The sequence below is a fragment of the Phacochoerus africanus genome, chromosome 4 (assembly GCF_016906955.1).
Source record: "Phacochoerus africanus isolate WHEZ1 chromosome 4, ROS_Pafr_v1, whole genome shotgun sequence".
Lineage (NCBI taxonomy): Eukaryota > Metazoa > Chordata > Mammalia > Artiodactyla > Suidae > Phacochoerus > Phacochoerus africanus.
In genome coordinates this window covers 18084726-18107729 of record NC_062547.1, presented here as the reverse complement: position 1 = coordinate 18107729, position 23004 = coordinate 18084726, and the positions used below count along the sequence as shown (strand labels likewise).

The window sequence follows — 23004 nt, the reverse complement described above, 5'->3', positions numbered from 1 at the left end:
ACCATGAGGTTGCGGGTTCGATCCATGGCCTTGCTCAGTGGGTTAATGATCCGGTGTTGCCGTGAGCTGTGGTGTAGGTTGCAGACATGGCTCGGATCCCGCGTTGTTGTGGCTCTGGCATAGGCTGGTGGCTACAGCTCCGATTCGACCCCTAGCCTGGGAACCTCCATATGCCATGAGAGCGGCCCAAGAAAATGGCAAAAAGACCAAAAAAATAAATAAAATAAAATAACTCTGGGAGTTCCCATTGTGGCGCAGCAGAAATGAATCCAACTAGGAACAAGGACAAAAGACAAAAAAAAAAGCATGTAATCTTCTTGGAATTGATTCATATGTATGCTCTGACATAGGGGTCAATCTTTGTTTTTACACTGGGGTATCTGATTGACTCATTTCCATTACAGGAAAAATCACTTTTATTTCATTTCTTTTTTTTTTCTTTTTTTTCTTTTTTTCCTTTTTAGGGCTGCACCTGAGGCACATGGAAGTTCCCAGGCTAGGGGCCAAATTGGAGCTGCTCCTGCCAGCCTATGTCACAGCCACAGCAACGCCAGATCCAAACCGTGTCAGTGACCTACACTGCAGCTCACAGCAACACCAGACCGCTAACCCACTGAGCAAGGCCAGGAATCGAACCTCCATCCTCATGAATACAAGTTGGGTTCTTAACCTGCTGAGCCACAATGGGAACTCCTTTACCAAGACATCTTGGTCATGAATAAATGTCCAAATAGGTTAAGGTCTGTTTCTAGATTCTCAATTCTGAGACTTTTATCTGCTTATTCTGTCCTAAGTCCTTGATGCATCTATTTTTAAAAATTTTTTTATTATTGGAGTTCCCATTGTGGTGCAGCAGGAACACATTCAACTAGGGACCATGAGGCTCAGACCCTGCGTTGCTTTGGCTGCGGCGTAGGCTGGCAGGGCTGTAGCTCCGATTGGACCCCTAACCTGGGAACCTCCATATGCCACAGGTGGGGCCCCAAAAAAGAAAAACAAAATTTTATTATTGTTGTCATCATCATTATCCCCATTTTACAAATGAGAAAGAGGCCCAGAGAGTCTAAGTAATGTGCCCAAGTAATTTACTACTTAACCAGAGCTGGACATGGAACCAAGGCATCTGGCTTTTCAGTCCATGCTCTCAAGAAGTTTTATAGGAGTTCCCGTCGTGGCGCAGTGGTTAACGAATCCGACTAGGAACCCTGAGGTTGCGGGTTCGGTCCCTGCCCTTGCTCAGTGGGTTAAGGATCCGGCGTTGCCGTGAGCTGTGGTGTAGGTCACAGACTCGGTTTGAATCCCACGTTGCAGTGGCTCTGGCATAGGCTGGCGGCTACAGCTCCGATTCGACCCCTAGCCTGGGAACCTCCATATGCCGCGGGAGCGGCCCAAGAAATAGCAAAAAGACAAAAAAAAAAGAAGTTTTATAGCTTTTCCATCTGAATACTTCAAATAACATACATCAAAGTAGCTTTGAGTGAAGAAGTTGGTTTGTGAACTAGGCTCCTCTTCTCCATTCTCTGGACATTGAATAAAGCTTGGGCTGCTTTAATTTCAGCTTCGGTTATGTATTTGGCTGTATGAACCTTAACAGAAGAAACTTCCCCATGGAGACAGAGAGCCATAGTCAGGTTGGGGCCCGAGCCAGGGTCCATGTGACTTAATGGGGTAATACGGGGAAGCTTAGGTGCTCAGGGGTTCAGATCTTCCAAATCTGGGCACTTTAAGACGAGTAAGAAAACTAGAGACTTGGAGTTCCCTTGTGGTGCAGTGGGTTAAGGATCTGGCATTGTCACTGTAGTGGCTCAGGTCACTGCTATGGCATGGATTGGATCCCTGGCCTGGAAACTTCACATGCCTTAGGCATGGCCAAAAAAAAGAAAACTATAAAAAAGGAAAAAGAAGAAAACTTGAAACTTGGCATGACATTTCCCAGTTGAATCTGGATTCTTCTTGTTTTATGCTTATGATCTTTTTTTTTCTCTTTTAGGAGACACAGGTGCAGCAGGCTAGGAGTTGAATCAGAGCTGCAGCTGCCAACCTATGCCACAGCCACAGCAATGCCAAATACGAGCCTCACCTGTGACCTACACCACAGCTTGCAGCAATGTTGGATTCTTGACCCACTGAGCAAAGCCAGGGATAAACCCACATTGTCATGGATAGTAGTAGGGTTCGTTTCTGCTGAGCCACAATGGGAACTCCTGTTTTTTCTTTTTAAGTAGCATATGGAACTTAAGTGGCATATGGAACTTCCCAGGCTAGGGGTCGAACTGGAGCTGCAGCTGCAGGCCTACACCACAGCCATGGCAACATAGGATCCGGGCCACATCTGCAGCCTACGCCACAGCTTGAAGTAATGCCAGATCCTTAACCCACTGAGTAAGGCCAGGAGTCAAACCCACATCCTCATGGATACCATGTCATGTCAGGTTCTTAACCCACTGAGCCACAATGGGAACTCCTGAATCTGGATTTTAACAAGAGCATTCTACGAGACCACTGAAACCAGCTGTAATATACCTGCTGTCAAATGATTCTGCCCTTTATAAAATGCAAATTGTTAGAACGATTCTTTTAATATTATAGGTGTTACTTCACAGTATAAATGCATGTCATTATTTGAAATCATTCACTTTGGGAAACAGGCATGGTTTTAAAATAATAAAGCATTTCACCAAGTATATTGAAAAAGAAACAATAAAAGTAGGCTTTGAGTGAAGTCTTGACGCTAGGAACGCAGCAGCTGCAGAATGCCTTTAAAGAGAGGTGGGTGGGCCGTTGTGCTTCTGGCTCAGCCTGAAACTGCGGCGCCCCTTCTTTCCCAGTCTGACCACTAGAGGGCGCAGGTCACTTAAACTCTCCAGGGAATCTCACTCCCTCCACCCCTCCCCTCCCTCCCGCCCCTGGTTACCCTTCAACCAATCATCAAATATTTACCCAAAGCATAGTTCTTAGGGAATGTGAAAAATTGCCTAATCCTGGAGCTCCCCTCGTGGCGCATCGGTAAAGAATCCGACTAGGAGCCATGAGGTGTTCGATCCCTGACCTTGCTCAGCTGGTTAAGGATCTGGCGTGACATGAGCTGTGGCAGACCCGGCTCGGATCCTGCATTGCTGCGCCTGTGGCGTAGGGTGGCAGCTGCAGCTCTGATTGGACCCCTAGCCTGGGAATCTCCAACCTGAGGCCCTAAAAAGCAAAAAATAAAATAAATTTTAAAATTTAAAAATTGCCGAATCCAGTCTCCACACAGGACTACAACAAAAAGACAAAAGAGGACTGCCCTCTGTCTTAAATACCTTTAGCGAAGAAAGAAACCTCCCATTACCTGGCTAATTTGTTTCATTCCCAAACTATTTAGTATTAAAGTTCCTCCTTAAATAGTCTTTCTAGCATAAACTAGATTCTTTTGTTCTGCCCTTAGTGGAAACAAGGAGGAAAGCATTCTCATGGCAACTACTCTTCAGAGATGCTTGTAAATAAGAAATTGTTAATAAGAAGATGCATAGCTCAGTCCTCACTTCTCCCGAGGATAAAATAGTACGTGATTAGATTTCACCTACTTAGCGATTTCCAGATTTCTTTGGTCTCTCTCCAATTTCTCTCTGCCCCTTTTGAACTGTAAAATACGAAAGTGGACTTTGCACTCCGGTGTTCTCCCCAGTGCCAGATTTACTCCCTAATTCTTGAATGTTACCCTGTTATTATACCTAAGAAATATGCAATCATTCAATAAAATAATTCCTCTTTTATCAACTTGACGAAGAATTATATATTCATTAAAACAGCAAACACAGACGATGACATAGCAATATGAAGCATGCTTAATATTTTGTTGAAAAATGGAGTTCCCGTCGTGGCGCAGTGGTTAACGAATCCGACTAGGAACCATGAGGTTGCGGGTTCGGTCCCTGCCCTTGCTCAGTGGGGTAACGATCCGGCGTTGCCGTGAGCTGTGGTGTAGGTTGCAGACGCGGCTCGGATCCCGCGTTGCTGTGGCTCTGGCGTAGGCCGGTGGCTACGGCTCCGATTCGACCCCTAGCCTGGGAACCTCCATATGCCGCGGGAGCGGCCCAAAGAAATAGCAAAAAGACAAAAAAAAAAAAAATGCATACAACCCTGCACCTCTGCTTTGATTAAAGCTGTAACACTTAGATATTTATGGACAAAGTCTAGAAAGTAACAGGAAGACAAAAAATAATTGATTGGCTTGGGGGTTGATGGTGATTACTTCTCTTTGTTTTTCATTATTGGTATAATTTTGAGGACTTTTGAAAAAAACTGATTAAAAATATTTTATTCACTCAGCAACTTGAGCACTCATTATGTGTAAAGACATATTATGTGTTGCAAGGAAGACAAATGCAGACACAATCCTGCTGGTCAGAATAACCGTAGCTGACTATTGTTAAATGCTTGCTATACCCTACCTACTATTATCATCCCTATTATATAGGTTAAGAAAGTGGGGAACAGGAGTTCCCATCGTGGCGTAGCGGAAAGGAATCCAGCTAGGAACTATGAGGCTGTGGGTTCGATCCCCGTCCTCTCTCAGTGGGTTAAGGATCTGGCGTTGCCATGAGCTGTCGTGTAGGTCACAAATGTGGCTCAGATCCAGCATTGCTATGGCTGTGGCTCTGGCTGTGGTGTAGGCTGGTAGCTACAGCTCTGATTCGACCCCTCGCCTGGGAATCTCCATATGCTGCAAGTGCAGCCCTAAAAAAGAAAAGCAAAAAAAAAAAAGTGGGGAACAGAGAGCTCAAATAGTTTATCCAAGGTCACACAGGTAAAAGCAGAACCAGACTTTGAACACAGCCACTCCAAATATGCAAGACCTTAGGCTTAATCATTACACCACACCGCCGCTCAAAATAGCCTAATAAGATAGAAAGAGATAAATGACAACCATTCGGCAAATATTTATTAAGCATCTACTACATGTCAGGTACCAAACTAGGGGCTGGGAATACACTGATGAGCAAGATAAACACAGTCTCTGCCCTCATGGAGTTCAAGGTCTATAGAGAAAGCATCATGGGCGTTCAGAGAAGAAAGAGAGAATATGCATCTCTGAGGCTGTAAGGAAGAACCATTTCCTTCCACTCTCTGTTCCATTCCCAGTGATAGGGATGGAGTAGGCTAGTTACACAGGTAGTTGTCGAAGTCCCATAGGGGACCGCAGATAGGGAAACCTAGGGGACTTTGGGAGACCACTGTTAGTTAATCATCGCTCAAGAAAGCCATCAGAACACCATGGAACAAAGCAGGCTTGCTTCACGATAAAACCATACATACAAACATGTGATATGGCTCCAAAACCATACATACAAACATGTGATATGGCTCCAGTCATTAAGTGGAAGATAAAATGAGGTCTGCGTTCAAGTTCAGCAAGCTCATGATCCGTAGGACCAAGGACAGAAATTTAAGGGAAAGATGAGATTTCAAAGCAGGAGACCCTCATTATGCAGAAACTGGAGATGATTCAACATATTGTAGCATCTGTTACCACCCTTCTGCTGATTTGAAGAAAAATCAGCACCATGAAAGTCCTCGTGTGACCTCATAGGGTCACACACTCTCTTACCCAATAGGAAGGAGGAGCTAGGGACACAAGCCTGACGTCTACCTGAAGAATGAGGAAGAAGCGCATTTCCCCTCTTCCTCCACTTTCCTTGGATTATAAAAATATAGCCCATCTAATCCTCGGGGCTGAGCCTCCTCACCTGCCCACTTGTATCCCTCACAAGTGTCCTATCTCAATAAAGCTATTTCTTACCTATCAATTTGTCTCACAGAAATCCTTCTGCACTGAGGCACAAAGAACCTGAGTCTCACTAAGTCCAGATACCAGGTCAGTGGTTCTAATTTTTTTTGAAAAAGTGGGTTCAAGTTCCAATCTGGGTTTAGGCTGGATTCCAGTCAGAGGTGTTTGGGTTTCGTTTGGAGAGAGTATTCAAAACTAAGAACAGGATCAGGACTGAGATAGACCATTAAAGTTCCTGCCAACCTGAGATTCTAGCCCCTGTTCAATTTTTACCCAAATGATCCTTGAACATTAAGGGTCAAGCACTGAGCTAGACCCTGGAAATACAGCTGTAAACAAGCCACAGTCCTAGCCCTCCAGAGTGTTTTAATCTAATGAGGCAGACAGACAGATAAGAAATTCCACTACCATACATTAAGGTCAGTGTTAATAAGAAGCACAGAACGGAGTTCCCTGGTGGCTGAGTGGGTAAGATCTGGCATCACTGGTGTGGCTCTGATTATTGCTGTGGCGTGGGTTTGACCCCTGGCCTGGGAACTTCCGTATAAACAAAAATAATTTTAAGAAATTAAGAAGCACAGAATGAGATGGGGCACTATGAAGGCTGGGAGCAGACAGCAAGTGACATCTACACTGAGCAGAGACATAGGCCAAACTGAAGTTAGAAGGTGGGGGGGGTGTTCAGGGTGTGATCCAGGTTGGAGGGAACAGTTTGTGCAAAGCCCTGGCAATGAGAGCGCCTAGGATTGTAACAACACTGTGGTTTAGACAGTTGTGCCAGTTAGTGCCACTCACTTGCTGATTAAATTGCTAACTTCCTTCATTGCTCATTCCCAAGTTCAGGAAGGGTGTCACCTAGAGCCAAATTGAGACGGCCTCTCCATTTGATAACGCCAAAGCTCCAGGCTAGCTTAGCCCACCATCAACACATCAGTGGGGGTGTTTATAGGCTTCTCCTATCATTCACTCATTCAGTCAATCAGCAAGCCCCGTGCTCGACTCCAGAAGAAGAGGGCTCCACCTGGCTCTCCTGGGGACGCGTGGGGAATATCCTCCACATCTCTGAACCCCACAGAGACTCCAGTTCAGTCCTTTACACTCAGAGTTACCCCTAAGTCTATGACACAGAACTAAAAGAAAAATTCATGTGATGGCTTTTTTTTCCCCTCTTGCTTTTTAGAGCATATCTGCAGTGTTTGGAGGTTCCCAGGCTAGGGGCTGAATCGGATCTACTGCTAGCCACAGCAACTCAGGATCTGAGCCGTGTCTGCAGCCTACATCACAGCTCACAGCAACACCAGATCTTAACCCACTGAGCAAGCCCAAGGATCAAACCCTCATCCTCTTGGATACTAATCGGGTTCATTACCGCTGAGCCACAAACTGGGAACTCCAATGATGACCTAATTACAATCTCAACCCACATTCTCCACATTTCCAGTCCCTAATCCCAACCCCTCTACTGCAGCACATGAGGGCCCACCCTTTGGACTCTACTACTTGTAAATGCCAAGTTGCTCAACGCTGACAGAGGTGTAGTATTGTGGATAAAAGCAGAAACTTCAGATTCTGAATAATCCTGGTAGAAGTATTAGCTGTATGATATTGAGCGTGTTACTCAATATCAGTAGCAGCCTTGGTTTTCTTTGTCGGTAAAATGAAAACAGCTCTTTCACTAGGGTTTGTTGAAAGAATGCAACTCGTCTGAGTTTACAGCAGTAAAGAAGACAGTCAGCGTAAGGGTATTATCACGTTGGTTGGCATCTAAAGGAAGCTGTATTAGAATGCTGTAATGATGTATGTATAGAGTGTGGTAGATGATTATATTGATGACGAAGATGATGTAGGACAGCCGGTGGTCTGTCCTTTTAAGTCATTTGCTGGAGTCACAGCAACCCTCGCCAGCCCACACAGCTTCCAGCGGCAGGCCCTAAAAAAGGAAGCTGAGCTCCGATGTTCCTCGGGACTTGGTCCACGCCCAGACCTCCTTGGGGACCGTCAGCCTGCGTCACTAGCCCAGCCCTCCGGCTCCTCCCGGCAGGGCCCACACATGGTGGGAACGTGAGGAGGCGGGGCCAGACATGGTGCCTCTGAACCAATCGCCCGGCAGGAGGCGCCCAGCCAATAGCAGAGGCGCTCCAGGGTCTGAGGGCGGGGCTCCAAAGAGTAGCGGCAGCGTCATAGGTCACTGGGCCAGCTGGGGGCCGGGCTCGCGGCGCTGACGGGGGCGGAGCGGCCGCGGTCAGAGCAGTCCACGCAATGATGGCGGCGGCTGTGGCGACCGCTGCGGCGTCCTCCCCGGCTCCGGCTGACGGCGCGGAAGGCGCCTCTTCAGTGCATTGGTTCCGCAAGGGGCTGCGGCTCCACGACAACCCGGCGCTGCTGGCGGCGGTACGCGGGGCGCACTGCGTGCGCTGTGTTTACATCCTCGACCCTTGGTTCGCGGCCTCCTCTTCAGTCGGGATCAACCGGTGGAGGTGAGGGGGCCCCGGGCGGGTTTGCGAGTCCGGGGGACGCAGTCTAGCCTCTGAGGCACGTATCCTAAGAGAGGGGAGGCTCTGGCCCCAGTCTCCTCTGCTGAAAGCCCGCGACCTGAAAGAGATGGGGCAGGGAGGCGCTGAGTCTCCAGTGGGCAGAAGCCGCGACGTGGGTAGCAATTAGTCCCATAGTTAGGGTTTGGGTGGGCCAGGGCTCAGCCTCTGACACGGCGCGTTCGCACTGTGTGTTATCCCTTTTGGTCCTCACGACGTCCTCGTGGAACAAAAATCATGATCCTCATTGTACCGATGAGACTCTGGAGCCCTAGAGATACAAAGTTGACCTGCCCAAGGACTTGCAGCCGGCGAGTGGCAGAACAGGGACTCCTGGTCTAGGGTTCTTAGGGTTGTGCTCAGGGAGGGGAGGACGGGAGCTATTGCGGTGTGAGAGCCGGGACAGGTTTCTGAAATAGCAGGGCAGACGCCTGCATTCTTCAAGTAAAGAGCGCTCCTGAAGGTCATCTTAAGCTTAAGCCTCTGGTTTGTGTGAATTCATTTTTTCACCTATCCTGTCTTCCTTCCACCAAGATCATCCAGTCTCTGGAGGTGTCTAGAGACTCTGACTTAGCATTAGGTAGGGCAGGTGCCTTTGCTCCTTTATTGTAGATAAAAGAACATGCTCTCAAGGGCACGTTCATTGAGAGGCACTCTGTGTCCTGGGCTAGAGAGCAGACAGCAGTACTTAACCTATTTTGGAGAATTCCCTCAGCAGCTATGGGCTTGCTAAGGAAAAAGGCGGGGGGGGGGGGGGGGGGGGGGGAAGAGGAAGAAGAAAAAGAAACAAAGAGTCCCTTACTTTCTCCTCTTCTCATGAGATTGATTTTAAAGGACAGTTGAGCCTGTAGATTAGACTCTTGTCAGCTGATGTGCTAAGATTTGGGAGCAGGCAAGCTGTGATACCAAGGGGCCCTCTTTGATGACTCCCAGGATCATGGGAAAAGTTTAACAGGTAGTTGATGTGTTTTCTCCATAACCAGTGTTTAAAACAAAGGCGTTCTGAGACATTGTGTACCCGTCTCTCTTTAACAAGCCCAGCAGTAGTCCTCTAGTTTGTTTGCATTGTTCTGGAGGATGTTTGCTTGTGGCCTTGTTGCACTGAGGGGCAGAGTTATTCCCAGGATACGCTGGCTCCCCATTCTTTCCTCTCCAAGGTGTGTGCCCTGCTAGGAGAGTGAGTGCTTCTAGCAGTGGGTCTATTAAGTGCCCCCCCTCCTGCCCCATTTATATGGAGGGAACAACTAAAGATAGTCCTGTGGAGAGCCTGCCCACACAGTTTTCAGGCTGCTCTATTACTCGGCCCTTGCTCCAGTTTCTCTAGATAGGTTGGGCTGGCAAACATCCTCAAATGACCAGCCATCCCTAGTGTGGACTTAGCTTGGACTAAGCCTCAGACTTTGCCCCTCTTCTGATGGCAGTGTGCCAGTCAGAGCAGAGTAAATAGACTCCAGACTACTTGTTTGTTACATTGTCAAGGAGTTTCTTCTTTTATGGGATTTGAGGAACATGGCATAGAATTGCCTGTTCCTTTGCAGTAGTGGAGATTAAAAATCAACAACAGGTGGTCCCATTGTGGCTCAGTGGTTAAGGATCCCTGGCCTTGCTCAGTGGGTTGAGGATCTAGCATTGCCGTCAGCTGTGGTGTAGGTCACAGATGCGGCTCGGATCTGGCATTGCTGTGGCTATGGCTTAGGCCGGCAGTTACAGCTCCTATTTGACCCCTAGCCTGGGAACCTCTAAATGTCGCAAGTGTGGCCCTAAAAAGACAAAAAAAAAAAAACCCAACAACAAAAACTCTGTTGCCTATTAAACTCAGATTCTCTAGAAACTAGGTATTTATAGATTTTTGTGGGTCACCCTTTTGTAATTGTGCTGTTGAGTGAGTAAAAGAGAAAAAGAATGTGGCAGCTCAGATGCCTATATCAAATCCTGAAGTCAGAGGTTGTGTAGGAATGCAGATGTTAATTGAGCGTTTAATGAGCACCTAATATCTGCCAGGCACTACTCTAGGGGCTGCTAGGAGCACAGCAGGGAACAAGCAGATGTGTCCAGAGCTCCTGGAGCTTACATTTTCATGGAGGAAGACAAGCAAACAGCTATAACTTGGTGGAACTAAGTGCTGTGAAATAAATAAAATCGGGGGACAGACTGTAGCAATGGGTGTCAACCTTGCCAAACGTGAGAATCATTTAAGTATCTTTAAAAGATGGCTGGGCCCACTTCTCTCCCAATTCTGATTTCATTGACTTGGGTACTAGGGTCTTTAAAGCTGTCATGTGCAGCAAAGCCAGAGAAGTGGACCACAGAGCCCAGCAACTTGGGATATGTGCTGCAGTGCATTGGCAGGAAGTCTGATTTGTTTTGGTATCAGAAGAAAGAGGTGAAATAACACAAAGCAGAATGAATACGATAAATGCTCCTGGGCCTGGGCACAGACACACACCTACCACCGCCTCTATACTCTTTGCTCTCAGAATCAGAGTGAGGGCACACCTGCAGACTGTTTATTTTTAGGGCCGCACCCTAGGCATATGGAGGTTCCCAGACTAAGGGTCGAATTGGAGCTGTTGCTACCAGCCTACACCACAGCCACAGCAACGCCAGATCCTTAACCCACTGATCGAGGCCGGGGATCGAACCCACAACTTCATGGTTCCTAGTCGAATTCATTTCCGCTGCACCACGATGGGAACTCCTCCAGATCTGCAGACTGTTTAATGCACTCGGTTGGGGGTTGGTAGGAGTGATGGAGCCAGCTCTACCTCTGGGTTAACTACGATATGTGCAGTCTTCCTGTTTCTGGATCTGGAAGTGATCTAGGAGAATTGTGCTGCAGCGTAACGTCCTAGCTCTGCAAATACTTCAGTTGCTGCCTCTGAGAAGCCTCCCTCAGAAGAGTGGGCCCTGGGCCATCTGGAAGGGTGGGGGGAATCAGAATCTGTATCTCTGTTATCCTCCTGCATTTCCTGTACTGACTCCCACACAGCGTTTTTCAGCAGATGAATTAGATTAAAATAACCATGAATGGCACTTTCCAAGAGTAAAAGTGGACAGAGAAAGGCGACCAAGAATATGTATGTGTATTAGCATAGGAGAAGGGCTAGCATACTCCTTGCGTTGGTAGTAGTGGGAACTTTATAAGCTAATTGTAGTGATAGGAACCTCAGGACTTTTTTTGGTCAAGCGCTAGTTAGCTAATCCCTTTGCCATTTTCCCCAGCTCTACCCTCCCAAAATTTACTGCATCTGAAAGGAAGTATTGCAGTGAGAACAAAAAAATGGAAAAGAGGGGAGGGGGTTGCGAGCCACTTCTAGATTTAAAAAGGGCTACCCAAAATAATCCCTTGCAGTTTTTCATTACCTTTCTCTCCCTGCTGCAACCTAGATATTGTCGGCAACGATTCACTTCGCCCTTTTCTCCCTAGCTCTGGGCTGCACCTGTGTTCAGGAGCTTCTGGGACAGAGGGAGTTGGTAGAAAGAACGTATCAGCCCAGATCTCTCAGGATTAGTAAGTAAGGTGACCTGGGCACTCCCCATGACGCCTGGTGAGAAGAAGTGTGTCTCTCCTCCCAGCGCTGGGAGCTAAACACTGTTGGGCTGTTCTTGCTGAAACTCGGTCACCACGAAGGGGGTTGAGAGCTGTGGTCTTCTGGCAGGGAGATTTAAGTGAGCTGTTCACACGGCTACCCGAGTGAGTCACTGTATTGTTCTGCTGCTGAGAGAAGGTTTCCGCTTTCAAAAGGGACAAAAACTTGCCTCTTCATCTTTCTCCATGAAATTAGAAAAGATTAAATATATTTTTATCCAAGTGATACTTAAGGATCATTCCCTGCTATGGAGTATGGGTTTGGGTTATCCTTTTAAAGGGGCTTAAGCTCTCTTAATTACTTAGAAGAAATTAATTTCTATTAATATCCTATGTAGCCAGTCTGGCCGGCCAATGATATCATCATTACGGTTAAATAACCTTGGCTTGCAGCAGAGAAACTTGGTCAAGGGCAATCTAAACCCCCAAAAAAGAGTTCATTTTTCCTCCTCCTCTTAATAACAGATAAACAAAATATTTCTCAACACAATCTGCCATCTCTAGAGAAGTTCTCCCCTAGAGATCTGTCTGTGTTATTTTAAAGGGCTAGCTCTGTGGAGTCCCTGAATTACAGAGTCCTTTCAGTATTTTTGGAAATCTCAATTTGGTTTCCTCCTGTCCTGTCTGCTTCTGGCTCCGGAGCACTTACGTAATGCAGCTCAGCTGCACATGTTGTCTAATCCAAAGGGTGAGCTTTAGCTGCTCACACAGGACCGTGTGCTCTGAATTTGGGCCATGTGAGCTCTGCTCCGAGCTGCCAAGGATGAGCTGCCTGCCCAAACACTGCTACCTCCAATGCCCAGGCCAGTTTTCTCTTGAGTTCCCCCTCATTGAGTAGAGAGAAACTGGCCATGTGAAGGGGAGGGCTCTAGGGGAGCACAAACGCCCAAGGTTTTCTCTGGTGAAAGAATGCGCCCGCTGGCCCCACTGAGCTTTTTTGCCCAGTAGCAGCGCTGCTCTGCTGCTCTGTGTTCCTTGCTGCTCCGTGTTCCTTCGGTGTTTTACAAAGCATCCCTTGGCAGGCCTCACAGGTAGTGCCCTAGCAGTGGCTGCCCTTTTGCTAACTGGCTGGGGCTCCTGGGGGCCATCCTGAGGCCTCTCTTCCTGGAGAAGCCCTGCAGGCTTGACTCAGGAGGGAAGCTGGAAGTTAACAGAGCATTCATTGCTAGAGGGCTAAAGAGGAGGCAGAAATCAGGATCTCAGAGGAAGTTTAGAAAAAACAAATTAGAAGCAAAGAAAGGCACCTTGTCAATAGAAGCTAGAAGCACAGTTCACTTTTCTGAGACTGTGTTTCCGAAACTTTAATATGCAAAGGAATCATCAGGGGGTCTTGCTAGAATGCAGGTCTGATTCTGGAGATCTGGTATGGAGCCTGAGCTGCTGCATTTCGGAGCCAGCTTCTGGGTGATCCACAGCTGTTGATCCCCAGAGGAGCAAGGATTTGGTAGCGAAAGTGTTGGCCCTTGAGTTGGGCTGTGGTGCTCCCTGGTGGCTGAGTCCCCAGCTGCACAGCCTCAGTGCTCAGGGGGTGTCCTGGTCAAGAGGCGGTGGAGCCTAGGGGTTAAGAATTCAAATGCCAAGCCACACTACCAGGGTTTGAATTCTGGCCACTTGTTTGGTGTGTGATGTTGGGCAAATTACTTTATCTCTCTGTGCCTCAGTTTCCTTATCTGTAATATGGGACTAATGATAGTAGGTACTTCATAAGGCTCTTTGAGAAATAAGTGTACCTAAAACAAGTAGAATAAATAGTCCCTGGTTCATTTAAGTGCTCACTAAATGTTAGTTGTTGCTGTTATCATTATTATCGCTTGGTTGCTAGGTTCAGAGTAGTACCTTCTGCCCCGTGCCTCGGCTCTAGATGTGTCTTATCAAAGAAGTAGAGTTCTCCTGGGATTAATAGCACTTAGGAGACACTGCAAGGAATCTCTTGTTGTAGTAAATGAAGTCCAGAAATAAAGTCCACAGAAAGCACCTGGAAGCTAGCTATCATGTGCATGCCAGCCCTGTTTGTAGCTTCAAATCAAAGTCCTGTGCCGCGTGGTGGGCTTTGAAGGATGGGGCCCCCAAAGAGCATGGCAGGGACATTCCTGGGAGCTGCAGGTGGAGGACCATCTGTCCTGGGGTTGCGGAATCTAAGTCATCAGTTATCCCTAGGCATTCTGCTTGGCAGGGCCCAGGTTTCAGGTGGCATGGAGTCTGTTTACATGGGTCTCTCTTACTTTCCTCCTGAGAGGAGGGCAGCACAGGTGCAAGTGCGTCACTCTGTCTCAGCTTTCCTTTTCTGAGGGTGTCAGCGCTTCAAAAAATGTGCAGGGGCGGAGCTCTGGTTTTGCAGGAAGCAACATTCAGCCCTTCAGTCTCGCGTCGCACGCCCTTGGAGAGTCTGCCTGTTCGTTAGCCAGCATGATGCTTTGGGCTGGGTCCAGGACTCGGCTCAGGTTGGAATGTGGGTCTGTGGCATTCGCCGCCCGGGAGTGTTGTGTTGTAGACGTCAGAGGCAGCAGCGGGGGCTGGCTCTAGTTGGCAGCCTGGGAACAGTCGCTGCTTTTGCAAGGCTCCCATAGTCAAGGGAACGTGATGTGCTGCAGAGGAGCCACCCGGTTTCATTGTGCTCAAAATAAAACCTGGTGATTCCCACTGCTGACAGGGCTGGGTGGGAGGCCACAGGGTAGGTAGCAGGAGGTGTCAGTGAGCCAGGCCAGGGCTTCGTTCCTCAGGAAGGAGAGCAGAATGTTAGTGGATTACCTGGAGTCAGGTTTGTGTTTGTCAGAGAGAGGGATGCCAAACCCATGAGGTCCTGCAAGCCTCTCAGCCCCTGGAGCGGCTTTCGATGGGCCACAGAGAAGAAAACGTGGTCTGACCCACCCAGGTTCCCTGTCCCAGCTTTGTCACTTAATAACTATGACCTTAGGCAAATTAATTATCCTCTATGTATCTTGTTTCCTCATCTGTAAAATGAGGATAGTATTTCCTTTCAAAATGTGTTGAGACAATTAAAAAGAAAACCCACTTAAAAGCATAACAGGGGACAAAAAAAACCCCAAAAAAACAAACGTAACAGGGGAGTTCCCATTGTGGCATAGCGGAAATGAATCTGACTAGTAACAATGACGTTGTGGGTTTGATCCCTGGCCTCGCTCAGTGGGTTAAGGATCCAGCGTTGCCCTGAGCTGTGCTGTAGGTCACAGGTGTGGCTCAGATCCCACGTGGCTGTGGCTGTGGCATAGGCCAGCAGCTGTAGCCTGGGAACCTCGGTATGCTGCAGGTGAGGCCGTAAAAAGCAAACAAAAAAGCCTAACAGGTATATCATAACATTGAAAATATTAGTCGCCTCTGGGGAGGGGGATCAAATTCCTGGGGGAGGCAGCAAGAGGAGACTTTTTACTGTGTACCCTTCTAGAATTTTGAACCACATGAATAGTTAATCTGGTTAAAATGTTAATTTCATTTAAAGATAAAACACATATCATAAAATCTATGAATGGAATTTCTCAGAAAGGTAATTGTGTCTTGCTTAACAGGTAATAAATTTTTGTGGCTCTATAAAGTAAACACTGAAGGCTCTCGGGAATGTAATTTCCTTCCCTTTCCCGGAAGGCTAGGTCTCTTGAGTTTCTGGAGTCCCCTTCCCCATCTCAAAACCAATCCCCCCAGTTGGTTTGGCATGGGAGGACATCCTGTAGAGAAGTACCTTCTATGGCCTTCTCCCTCTGGGGATGAGGACCTGGTGGCCAGGGGCCTGGAGAATGAGCTACCCCCCAAATGAAACCCCTGGAACTGGGAATTCAGCCCTGGCCGCAGGACAGTGGCAGTAGACATCTGTGCCCCCCAAAGCATGAGTGCTGACAGTCGGAGTCTGTTGGGCCGGGGGAGGTAGGAATTGCAGTCTTATTCCTCTGCTAATAGGCCTGCAGGCTCCTGTATCACAGTCCTGCACTTGTGTTTCAGATGCCTTTCCCATCTCTTCTCCCTTTTGAGTCTCTCACAACCACCTAGTGATAGTCGGGTATCTACACCCAGGGCCTGAGGCGGCGTGGGAATAAGTGACTTGTCTCTGATCACAGAGCAACAATAAGAGTAGGAGCAGCTCACACTGGTCTCAGACTTTCTTATATGCCAGGCTCTATACTATGTGTTCTTCATGCATTATTTGGCTTGCTTTCTTTTTTGCCTTTTTAGCCACACCCCTGGCATATGGAAGTTCCTGGGCCAGGGATCGGATCTGAGCCGCAGCTGCAACCTATGCCACAGCTGAGGCAATGCCTGATCCTTAACCTACTGTGTCACAGCAGGAACTCCTATTTGGCTTTCTTTTCTTAACAGTTCTATGAAATAGATACATCAATTCCATATCGCAGATCAGGGGGAAAAAAGCTAAGGAGGTTAAGTGCCTAAAGTCACGCCGCTAGTAAGTGGCAAAGGCAGGATTTCAATGAGGTAGCACCGCTCCCCTACTATGTCAGCCCTGGCCCAGGACTTAGTAGAACGATGCTCCTTGTTTGGTGCAAACGATGTGCCGCCAGCTTCTCCCTGTTTTGTTAGGGAAGAGTGACTCTTTGTTCTGTTACCACCAACAAGGCCTATGTGGGTTCTGCAGGTTCCTACTTCAGTCTCTGGAAGATTTGGACACCAGTTTAAGGAAACTGAACTCCCGCCTTTTTGTAGTCCGGGGCCAGCCGGCTGACGTGTTCCCAAGGCTATTCAAGGTAAGTGTGCAGCGTCCAAGAGTGGACGGCGAGAGTCTGCTCCTAGGGTTTCCCCACAGGCTGAAGGAGACAGTTCGCCGACTGAGGCAATGGAAACGCCTGGGGCTGGTCTGACCACGGCTGCTCGGGACGCCGGGAGCAGGGGTAGCTGCTCGGCTGCCAGCAGAATGGAAACTGTGAAGGAAAAACTCTGCTCCCAGCTCCGTCCAGACATGGGATGTGGCAAGTTATTCCACCCTGGATGCCTCTGGCTTCCTTAGATATTTTCTTGGATCAAGCCAGCAGGATTTATCAGGGCCCGGCCGTGGCCAGGAGGAGTTCGAGGGCGAGGTTTCCTGTTGAGCGAGGGGCGCTTCGGTCTTGCTTCGCCCTGTTTGTGGTGGGGGTGGGGACGTCGGTCTCTCTGAGGAACTTCCCTGCTTCCTCTGGGGTCAGTGATAGGGAAGATCTGCATCTGGGTACCACATGGGCCTCCGTTTGCTGTATCAGGTAGCCAGCCCACTTCTCCCTCAGCCCCTCTGTAAAGCACATTTTTTTTAAGGCCCGAGCAGAGACAAAAGGGCTCCTGGACAGAGAGCTCTCCCCCATCCTCAGCAGCGCTCGGGGGTTGTTATGCCCCTCACCATCCCGGCTTCCTTGCCCGCTCTTCCTGGGGCAGAAGACAAGAAAGGCTGACCGTCAGAGCAAGGAGCTTAGTAAACACGTCATCATTCACTTCACGCCCCGCACATGCGCACACGCGCAAATCACACAGTGCTGGTAACAGCCGGCATTCACTGAGGGCCGACTGTGAGTCAAGCTCTGTTCCAGGTACATGCTTTAGGTACATTAATTCACCTACTCCTCACAGCGGCCCTAAGAGGCGGGAGCTGCTGTCCCTCTTCTACAGATGAGGCGACAGTAGCTTGGCACGGTCATGAAGGTCAGAAGGGTGGTCTAGGACTTGAGCGCAGGCTCTGGCTCCAGAGTTGTGGTCTTCACCACCATACCGTCAAACACATTCACCTCCCTTTTCCATCTGCATTGTCCCCCATCTCAGCACCTCAGAGGCCAACCCAGTGATAGTCCAGAGATACAGGTAGATGGTTCATTTGTTCTTATTTATGAAGCTTCTACTGTGTACTAGGCCCCATGCCAGGCCCTAGGGTCATGAAGAGAGACAGCATGGCTTCTGTCCCGAGGGTTCACACTGTGATGGAGGAAACAGGCAAGTGATGGCTAGCTTCACTGCCATATGGTAATTGCTGTGATGGAAAATGGGCAGGGTGCAGGGGAATCATGTTGAAAGAGAAGGTCAAGGAAGGCTTCTTGGAGGAGGTGTCGTCTAGTATATTATTATTCACGGGGTTGAAAGTCTTTAACCCTGTGATCTCTATGACTGTTAAGCATGATAATTGACTCACAGTAAGTTTCTGTTTAGTACTATCCCTGGATGAAGGATAACCATCCTCGCCCAGGACGCACACCCAGCAGGACCGAGTCAGGACCACGCTGGCCTGGGCATGGCAGGACATTTGCCCTGGGTGCTCAGCGTTTTAAGGGACCATGACAGAGACTTTGGCTGGAATGTGGTTTCCTTGTTGGTTGCATGCCGTAGGGCTTTCTACGGGCTACCTCTACAACCTTTCATTGGGCCAGCTTTCTCTCAGTTTTTCTAGTTAATCTAAAATTTTCTACTAGACATGACTAAAGACTTGGAAAAGAATTCTCTTCTTCTTAAACATGTGGCCCCTCTGGTCTAATTTCTCTGACCTCTGGGCTAAGGGCTGCTCCTCCTTCCCCAGCTCCCTGAGAGCTGCAGCCTTTTAGCTCTGTTTGCTCCTGGCCTCAAGAGTGTTGCTGTGGAAACCATTAGGACACTTCACATAGCACATGTCTGCCAAGAAAACTAGGCCAGAAGTTAGCAGAGCCCTGAGGAGCTGTGGAAAAGGCTTGCTGAGCAGACGGGAGGTGGCAGTCCTGTCTCCTGCCGTCTCCACCAGTGAGTCAGTGCCTCTTTCTGGGCCTGGGGGCTCCCCTAGGAGCATTATATTTCTAGCCTCCTGCTGCAGTCCTCAACCTCAAGGACATAGCAAGTGCACAGAGCTGCCCGCCTCTCTCCACTGTTGCAGGCTGTTGGCCTCACCTCAAAGGCCTGCCCTTCTCCAACATCGTGGACCTTAGATTGTTGGCTTTCCAGTTCAAATCACTTGTTCTGCAGCCCATTCCGACAGGTCTCTAGACTTGGCTCTGTTCCCTCCTGAGAAGGAGCTGAGGGCCCCCTTCCTCCTCTCCAAAGTCTTGAGCATAACAGATTCTCTCTCCACAGGAATGGGGGGTGACCCGCTTGACCTTTGAATATGACTCTGAACCCTTTGGGAAAGAACGGGATGCAGCCATCATGAAGATGGCCAAGGAGGCAGGCGTGGAGGTGGTGACTGAGAACTCGCATACTCTCTATGACCTGGACAAGTAAGAGAGGGGTCCCGGGGGTCAGGCTGCCAGTGATGGGAGTTGATGATTTGGGTCTCTGTTGGGCAGAACTCAGAAGGTTCGGCAGTAGGGCCCCCTGGCACATGGGATTTTCTAGCAGCTAGATGAGAATAGGGCAGAGTTGGGGCCTGTAGAACAGTTCAGAGAGCTTACGTGATTTGGGTGCAGAGATGCTTATTAGGCCCAAGGGATGGACGCGTGAGGCTCCCCACTCAGGATCTTCATAGATCTGCTTCTAATACGCTCCAGTCTCATCCACTCCACTTACTCACGCGTCCGTCCTGCTGCCCTCTGACCTCAATGGGCTCTGTCTGTCGCCCCTCCCATCAGCTCTCTGTTCTCCTAGGCCCAGTGTCTGTTCCTGATATGCCTTCCCTGGGCTCCTGGCTATCTGGGTTTCCAGGCCATGCACTTAGATGCTGCTCAGGAGGCTGTAGAGATCCCTGTCGGGAGCTGCTAACTACACAGAGTAGCCTCCTCCCCCTGGGAGAGGCCTCTGTGCTTTCAGAGAGGCCAGGAGGAAACCCCCTCCTCCCCTTCCCCCTCAGACCTGTCACCCTCCTGCTGCTGCGGCTGCCTCTGCCGCAGCCAAGCCACCACTGCTCCCTCTCCCACCCCCCAAACCCAGTGTTGGCTGCCAAGAGGCCAGGTCACACAGCTCTGCACGTGAGCTGGGCTCTGGGGAGGCGCTGGGTGTGGAGCTCCACCTCCTGCCACGTGCAGAAGCGGGGAGGTACCGCAGGGCAGCAGCCAGCCTTACTTACATCACTGCTAAATGAGGGGAGGAGAGAGGAACTGAGAAATGAACTCTCCCGGCAAGCCAGGTCTTGCATAAGCTGCTTCTTGGCCAACAAGAGCCCTGGGAGTCTGGCTCTAGCCCACCCCAATTCATCCTTGTAAAAACAGCCTCAGTTCTCCTCTTCAGTCTCCTGTATCTTTTCTTCTCACCTGAGTACAGCTGTTTCCCTTGCTCATGAAAAAATACTTGGTAAACTGCAACCGCCCCCCCCCCCCCTTAAGTTTTAGATCTTGCTGTTAACCCCAGCCCTGGCCTCTGATGAGGGAGGATGGTCTGTTCTCCACCTCTCTGTTCTAGTGGATGGGCCCCCAAGGGAATGATTCTCTACCCACGGAACACATGTGCGGCTCTTACCGAAGAACTTCCTTGTGGTGGAGAGGAGGGTCCATGGGGAGTCCCATGGCCTGGGCCCACAGTGGGGACCTTCTGGGATTAGAGAGATATGGTCAGTCTCTGTCTTTAGGCAGCTCCACATCGGCACCAGGGAACCTGGAACTGAGCCCCAGCTTTGGCCCTGACTTGCTCCATTACCCGAGGTACCTGCGCCAGCCGTCTGGGCTTCATTTTCCCTCTCGTAAAATGGAGATACAGCCTCCTTCCCCCTGTCCTTTCCACTTAGGGGTGGGACCCGTGAGCGGGTGAGGAGAGCCACCCTCAAGCCTTTGAAGTCTGGGCTTTTTTTCTGGGCCGACAGGCCCCTGAAATGAAGGGCCTCGTGAGTGACATTAGGTGTGCTTTGGGATTCCAGGATCATTGAGCTGAACGGGCAGAAGCCACCCCTTACCTACAAGCGCTTTCAGGCCCTCATCAGCCGCATGGAGCTGCCCAAGAAGCCCGTGGGCTCCGTGACCAGCCAGCAGATGGAGAGCTGCAGGGCCGAGATCCAAGAGAACCACGACGAAACCTACGGCGTGCCCTCCCTGGAGGAGCTGGGTGCGTACTTCCTGCCCCGAGCCACTCACGCTGGCACCTTCTTTTTTGTAAAAGAACTTACTGGTTTTTTCTTTTTTGTCAAAGTAACGCATGTTAATTATAGACGCTTTAGAAAATTCAGAGATATGAGAATGGAAAAGACTCTCACTCTTACCCACCACCCAGAGAAAACCACTATTAATTTTGCAGTATGTCCTTCTAGACTTTTTCTGTTCATATTCGTATATGTAATCTTCTGTTTCTAGTTCATACCTCTGTTTTCATACTTGCCCTCCTCAGACGATATAGGCACAGCCTGGGGCCGGCCTCAGTGGGCTGCTCAACATGAACACAGCTAGCTAGCATTGCCTCTCTTGAAAGGGGGCCTGTCAGCCTTTCGAGTTACTGACTGCACCCTCTCCCCTTCCCTTTCATCTTCCCATCACCCTTTTTTTTTTTGATCTGAACAAAGTTAGCCTTCCTTGCCTTAGAACCACAGCTGTAGCCAGCTGTCCTGAAAGAGCCAGCATTCTAGAATTGTCTCACCTGCCTGGCTGGGATAGGCGAGGCGAGGGAAAGGAGAGAAAAGGTCACAGTGAGGTGAGAACCCTGAAAACACGGAACATCAGGGGTCATCTCAGCCCCGGCAGCACCACCCACACCGGGGTTCAGTTCCCACTGAAGTGGCCTGACCCCCGGTCCTGTGACCTGCTCCTCCTCGTGTAGGGTTCCCCACTGAAGGACTCGGCCCGGCTGTTTGGCAAGGAGGAGAGACGGAAGCTCTGGCCCGCCTGGATAAGCACCTGGAACGGAAGGTATGGCCCCTTTTCTGAGACACAGAACTTCAGATGCGGACACCATGCAGTAGGGGTGATGGAGCCAGGTTCATGTCCCTTAGTGACTCTTTGCTCAAGCTGGTTAGAAAATGAAAAATCTTCCTTATGGCAGTAATGCCAGCAGTAATAGTAGCTACCATTTAGTGAGCGTGGTCACTGGGCTGAGCATTTCCAGGTTAAGCACCTGCTTGTACTGTTTCCTTTCACCTCGCCAACAGCCCTATAGGTAGGTATTAAGCTCTAGAACTTATGCTAGATTGCTCTTCTTTCATCTGTGTGTCCCTTTTCAAGAGAATATCTGGTCAGTAAAGTCCATCAGGTTGATTATTTTGTGTTTATGTGTCCCCCACCATTCATTGGGTCTCCATTTGCGTAGCACAGGGAATGGATGGCCCACCTCCCAGTGAAGTGGGAATTGGTAAGAGGAAAGAAAGAAGCCAAGGCCCCAGAGGCAGTCCTCACTGTGTCGAATGCCTCCACTGCCCCGGGGCTGGAGGAGCAGAGAACAGTCAGCTCCTACTTCCTGCCCCCTACAGCTAGTTTATAGGCTGGGTCCCTAAAATTACAACGTGTTCTAGTCCCACTCAGGTGGCTGGGCGTTTGGCCCAGCAGCCAGGTGATAACAATGGAAGGAGACCAGGACAGCCTGCTTAGGAAGACTGCTTCCTCTCCCTGGAGGTGCCTCGGCAGCAGTGAAGGCACACCATGGGCCTTGCTGTCCCCATCTGCACGGTACCATCGAACAGGGCCGAAAGCAAGCCTCAGTGATTTGGAAGGATGAGAACTGATGTCCAAGGGCCATGAGGGAACCAGCTGTCTTTGTCCACATCAGCTTTAGCCAGATAGCCTTGCAGTCGGTTTGGAGACAGAGGCTGAGCCAAGGGGGCAGAAGGGTGGAGATGACAAATGGGATGACGGGAGTAGAATGAGACTTAACAGTATAGAGCTGGAGTTCCCATTGTGGTGCAGCGGAAACAAATCCGACTGTATCCATGAGGACACAGGTTCAATCCCTGGCCTCGAACAGTGGGTTAAGGATCCGGCATTGCCATGAGCTGTGGTATAGGTTGCAGATGTGGCTTGGATCTGGCGTGGCTTTGGCTGTGGCGTAGGCCAGCTGCTGCCGCTCCGATTCGACCCCTAGCCTGGGAACCTCCATGTGCTGCAGGGAGTGGCCCTAAAAGGAAAAAAAAAAAAAAAGTATGGCGCTAACCTGCGGCCTGGGGATTATTATACCCTTAAAAGCATTACATAGAGGAATGCCCCTAGATCACCAAGTCAGGGACTGCTTTTCCACACACCCCTGGAAGGCCTCTTCTGTCAGGGCCTTTCAGACTCCGTGGGGGCCCAAGGGAATACGGTATCTCCACATCTGGGAGAACAGAAGGT

At 49.5% G+C, this 23004-nt stretch overlaps 1 protein-coding gene across 3 annotated transcripts in view; it reads left to right on the top strand.

Annotated features, from left to right (window-relative positions):
* Positions 1–8011: 8011 nt before the first annotated feature.
* The window catches only part of CRY2 (cryptochrome circadian regulator 2), a 32972-nt gene continuing 17979 nt past the window's right edge, over positions 8012–23004 (top strand). For 2 of the 3 annotated variants that reach the window (XM_047775911.1, XM_047775912.1), the window contains exons 1-5: positions 8012–8244; positions 16488–16596; positions 18905–19047; positions 20616–20800; positions 21506–21594. In XM_047775911.1, coding sequence (XP_047631867.1) covers positions 8027–8244; positions 16488–16596; positions 18905–19047; positions 20616–20800; positions 21506–21594 — 744 coding nt within the window. In that variant the 5' untranslated portion in view covers positions 8012–8026. Of the gene's footprint in view, positions 8245–16487; positions 16597–18904; positions 19048–20330; positions 20404–20615; positions 20801–21505; positions 21595–23004 lie in introns of those variants that run through there. The other variant, XM_047775913.1, reaches the window with a different exon arrangement.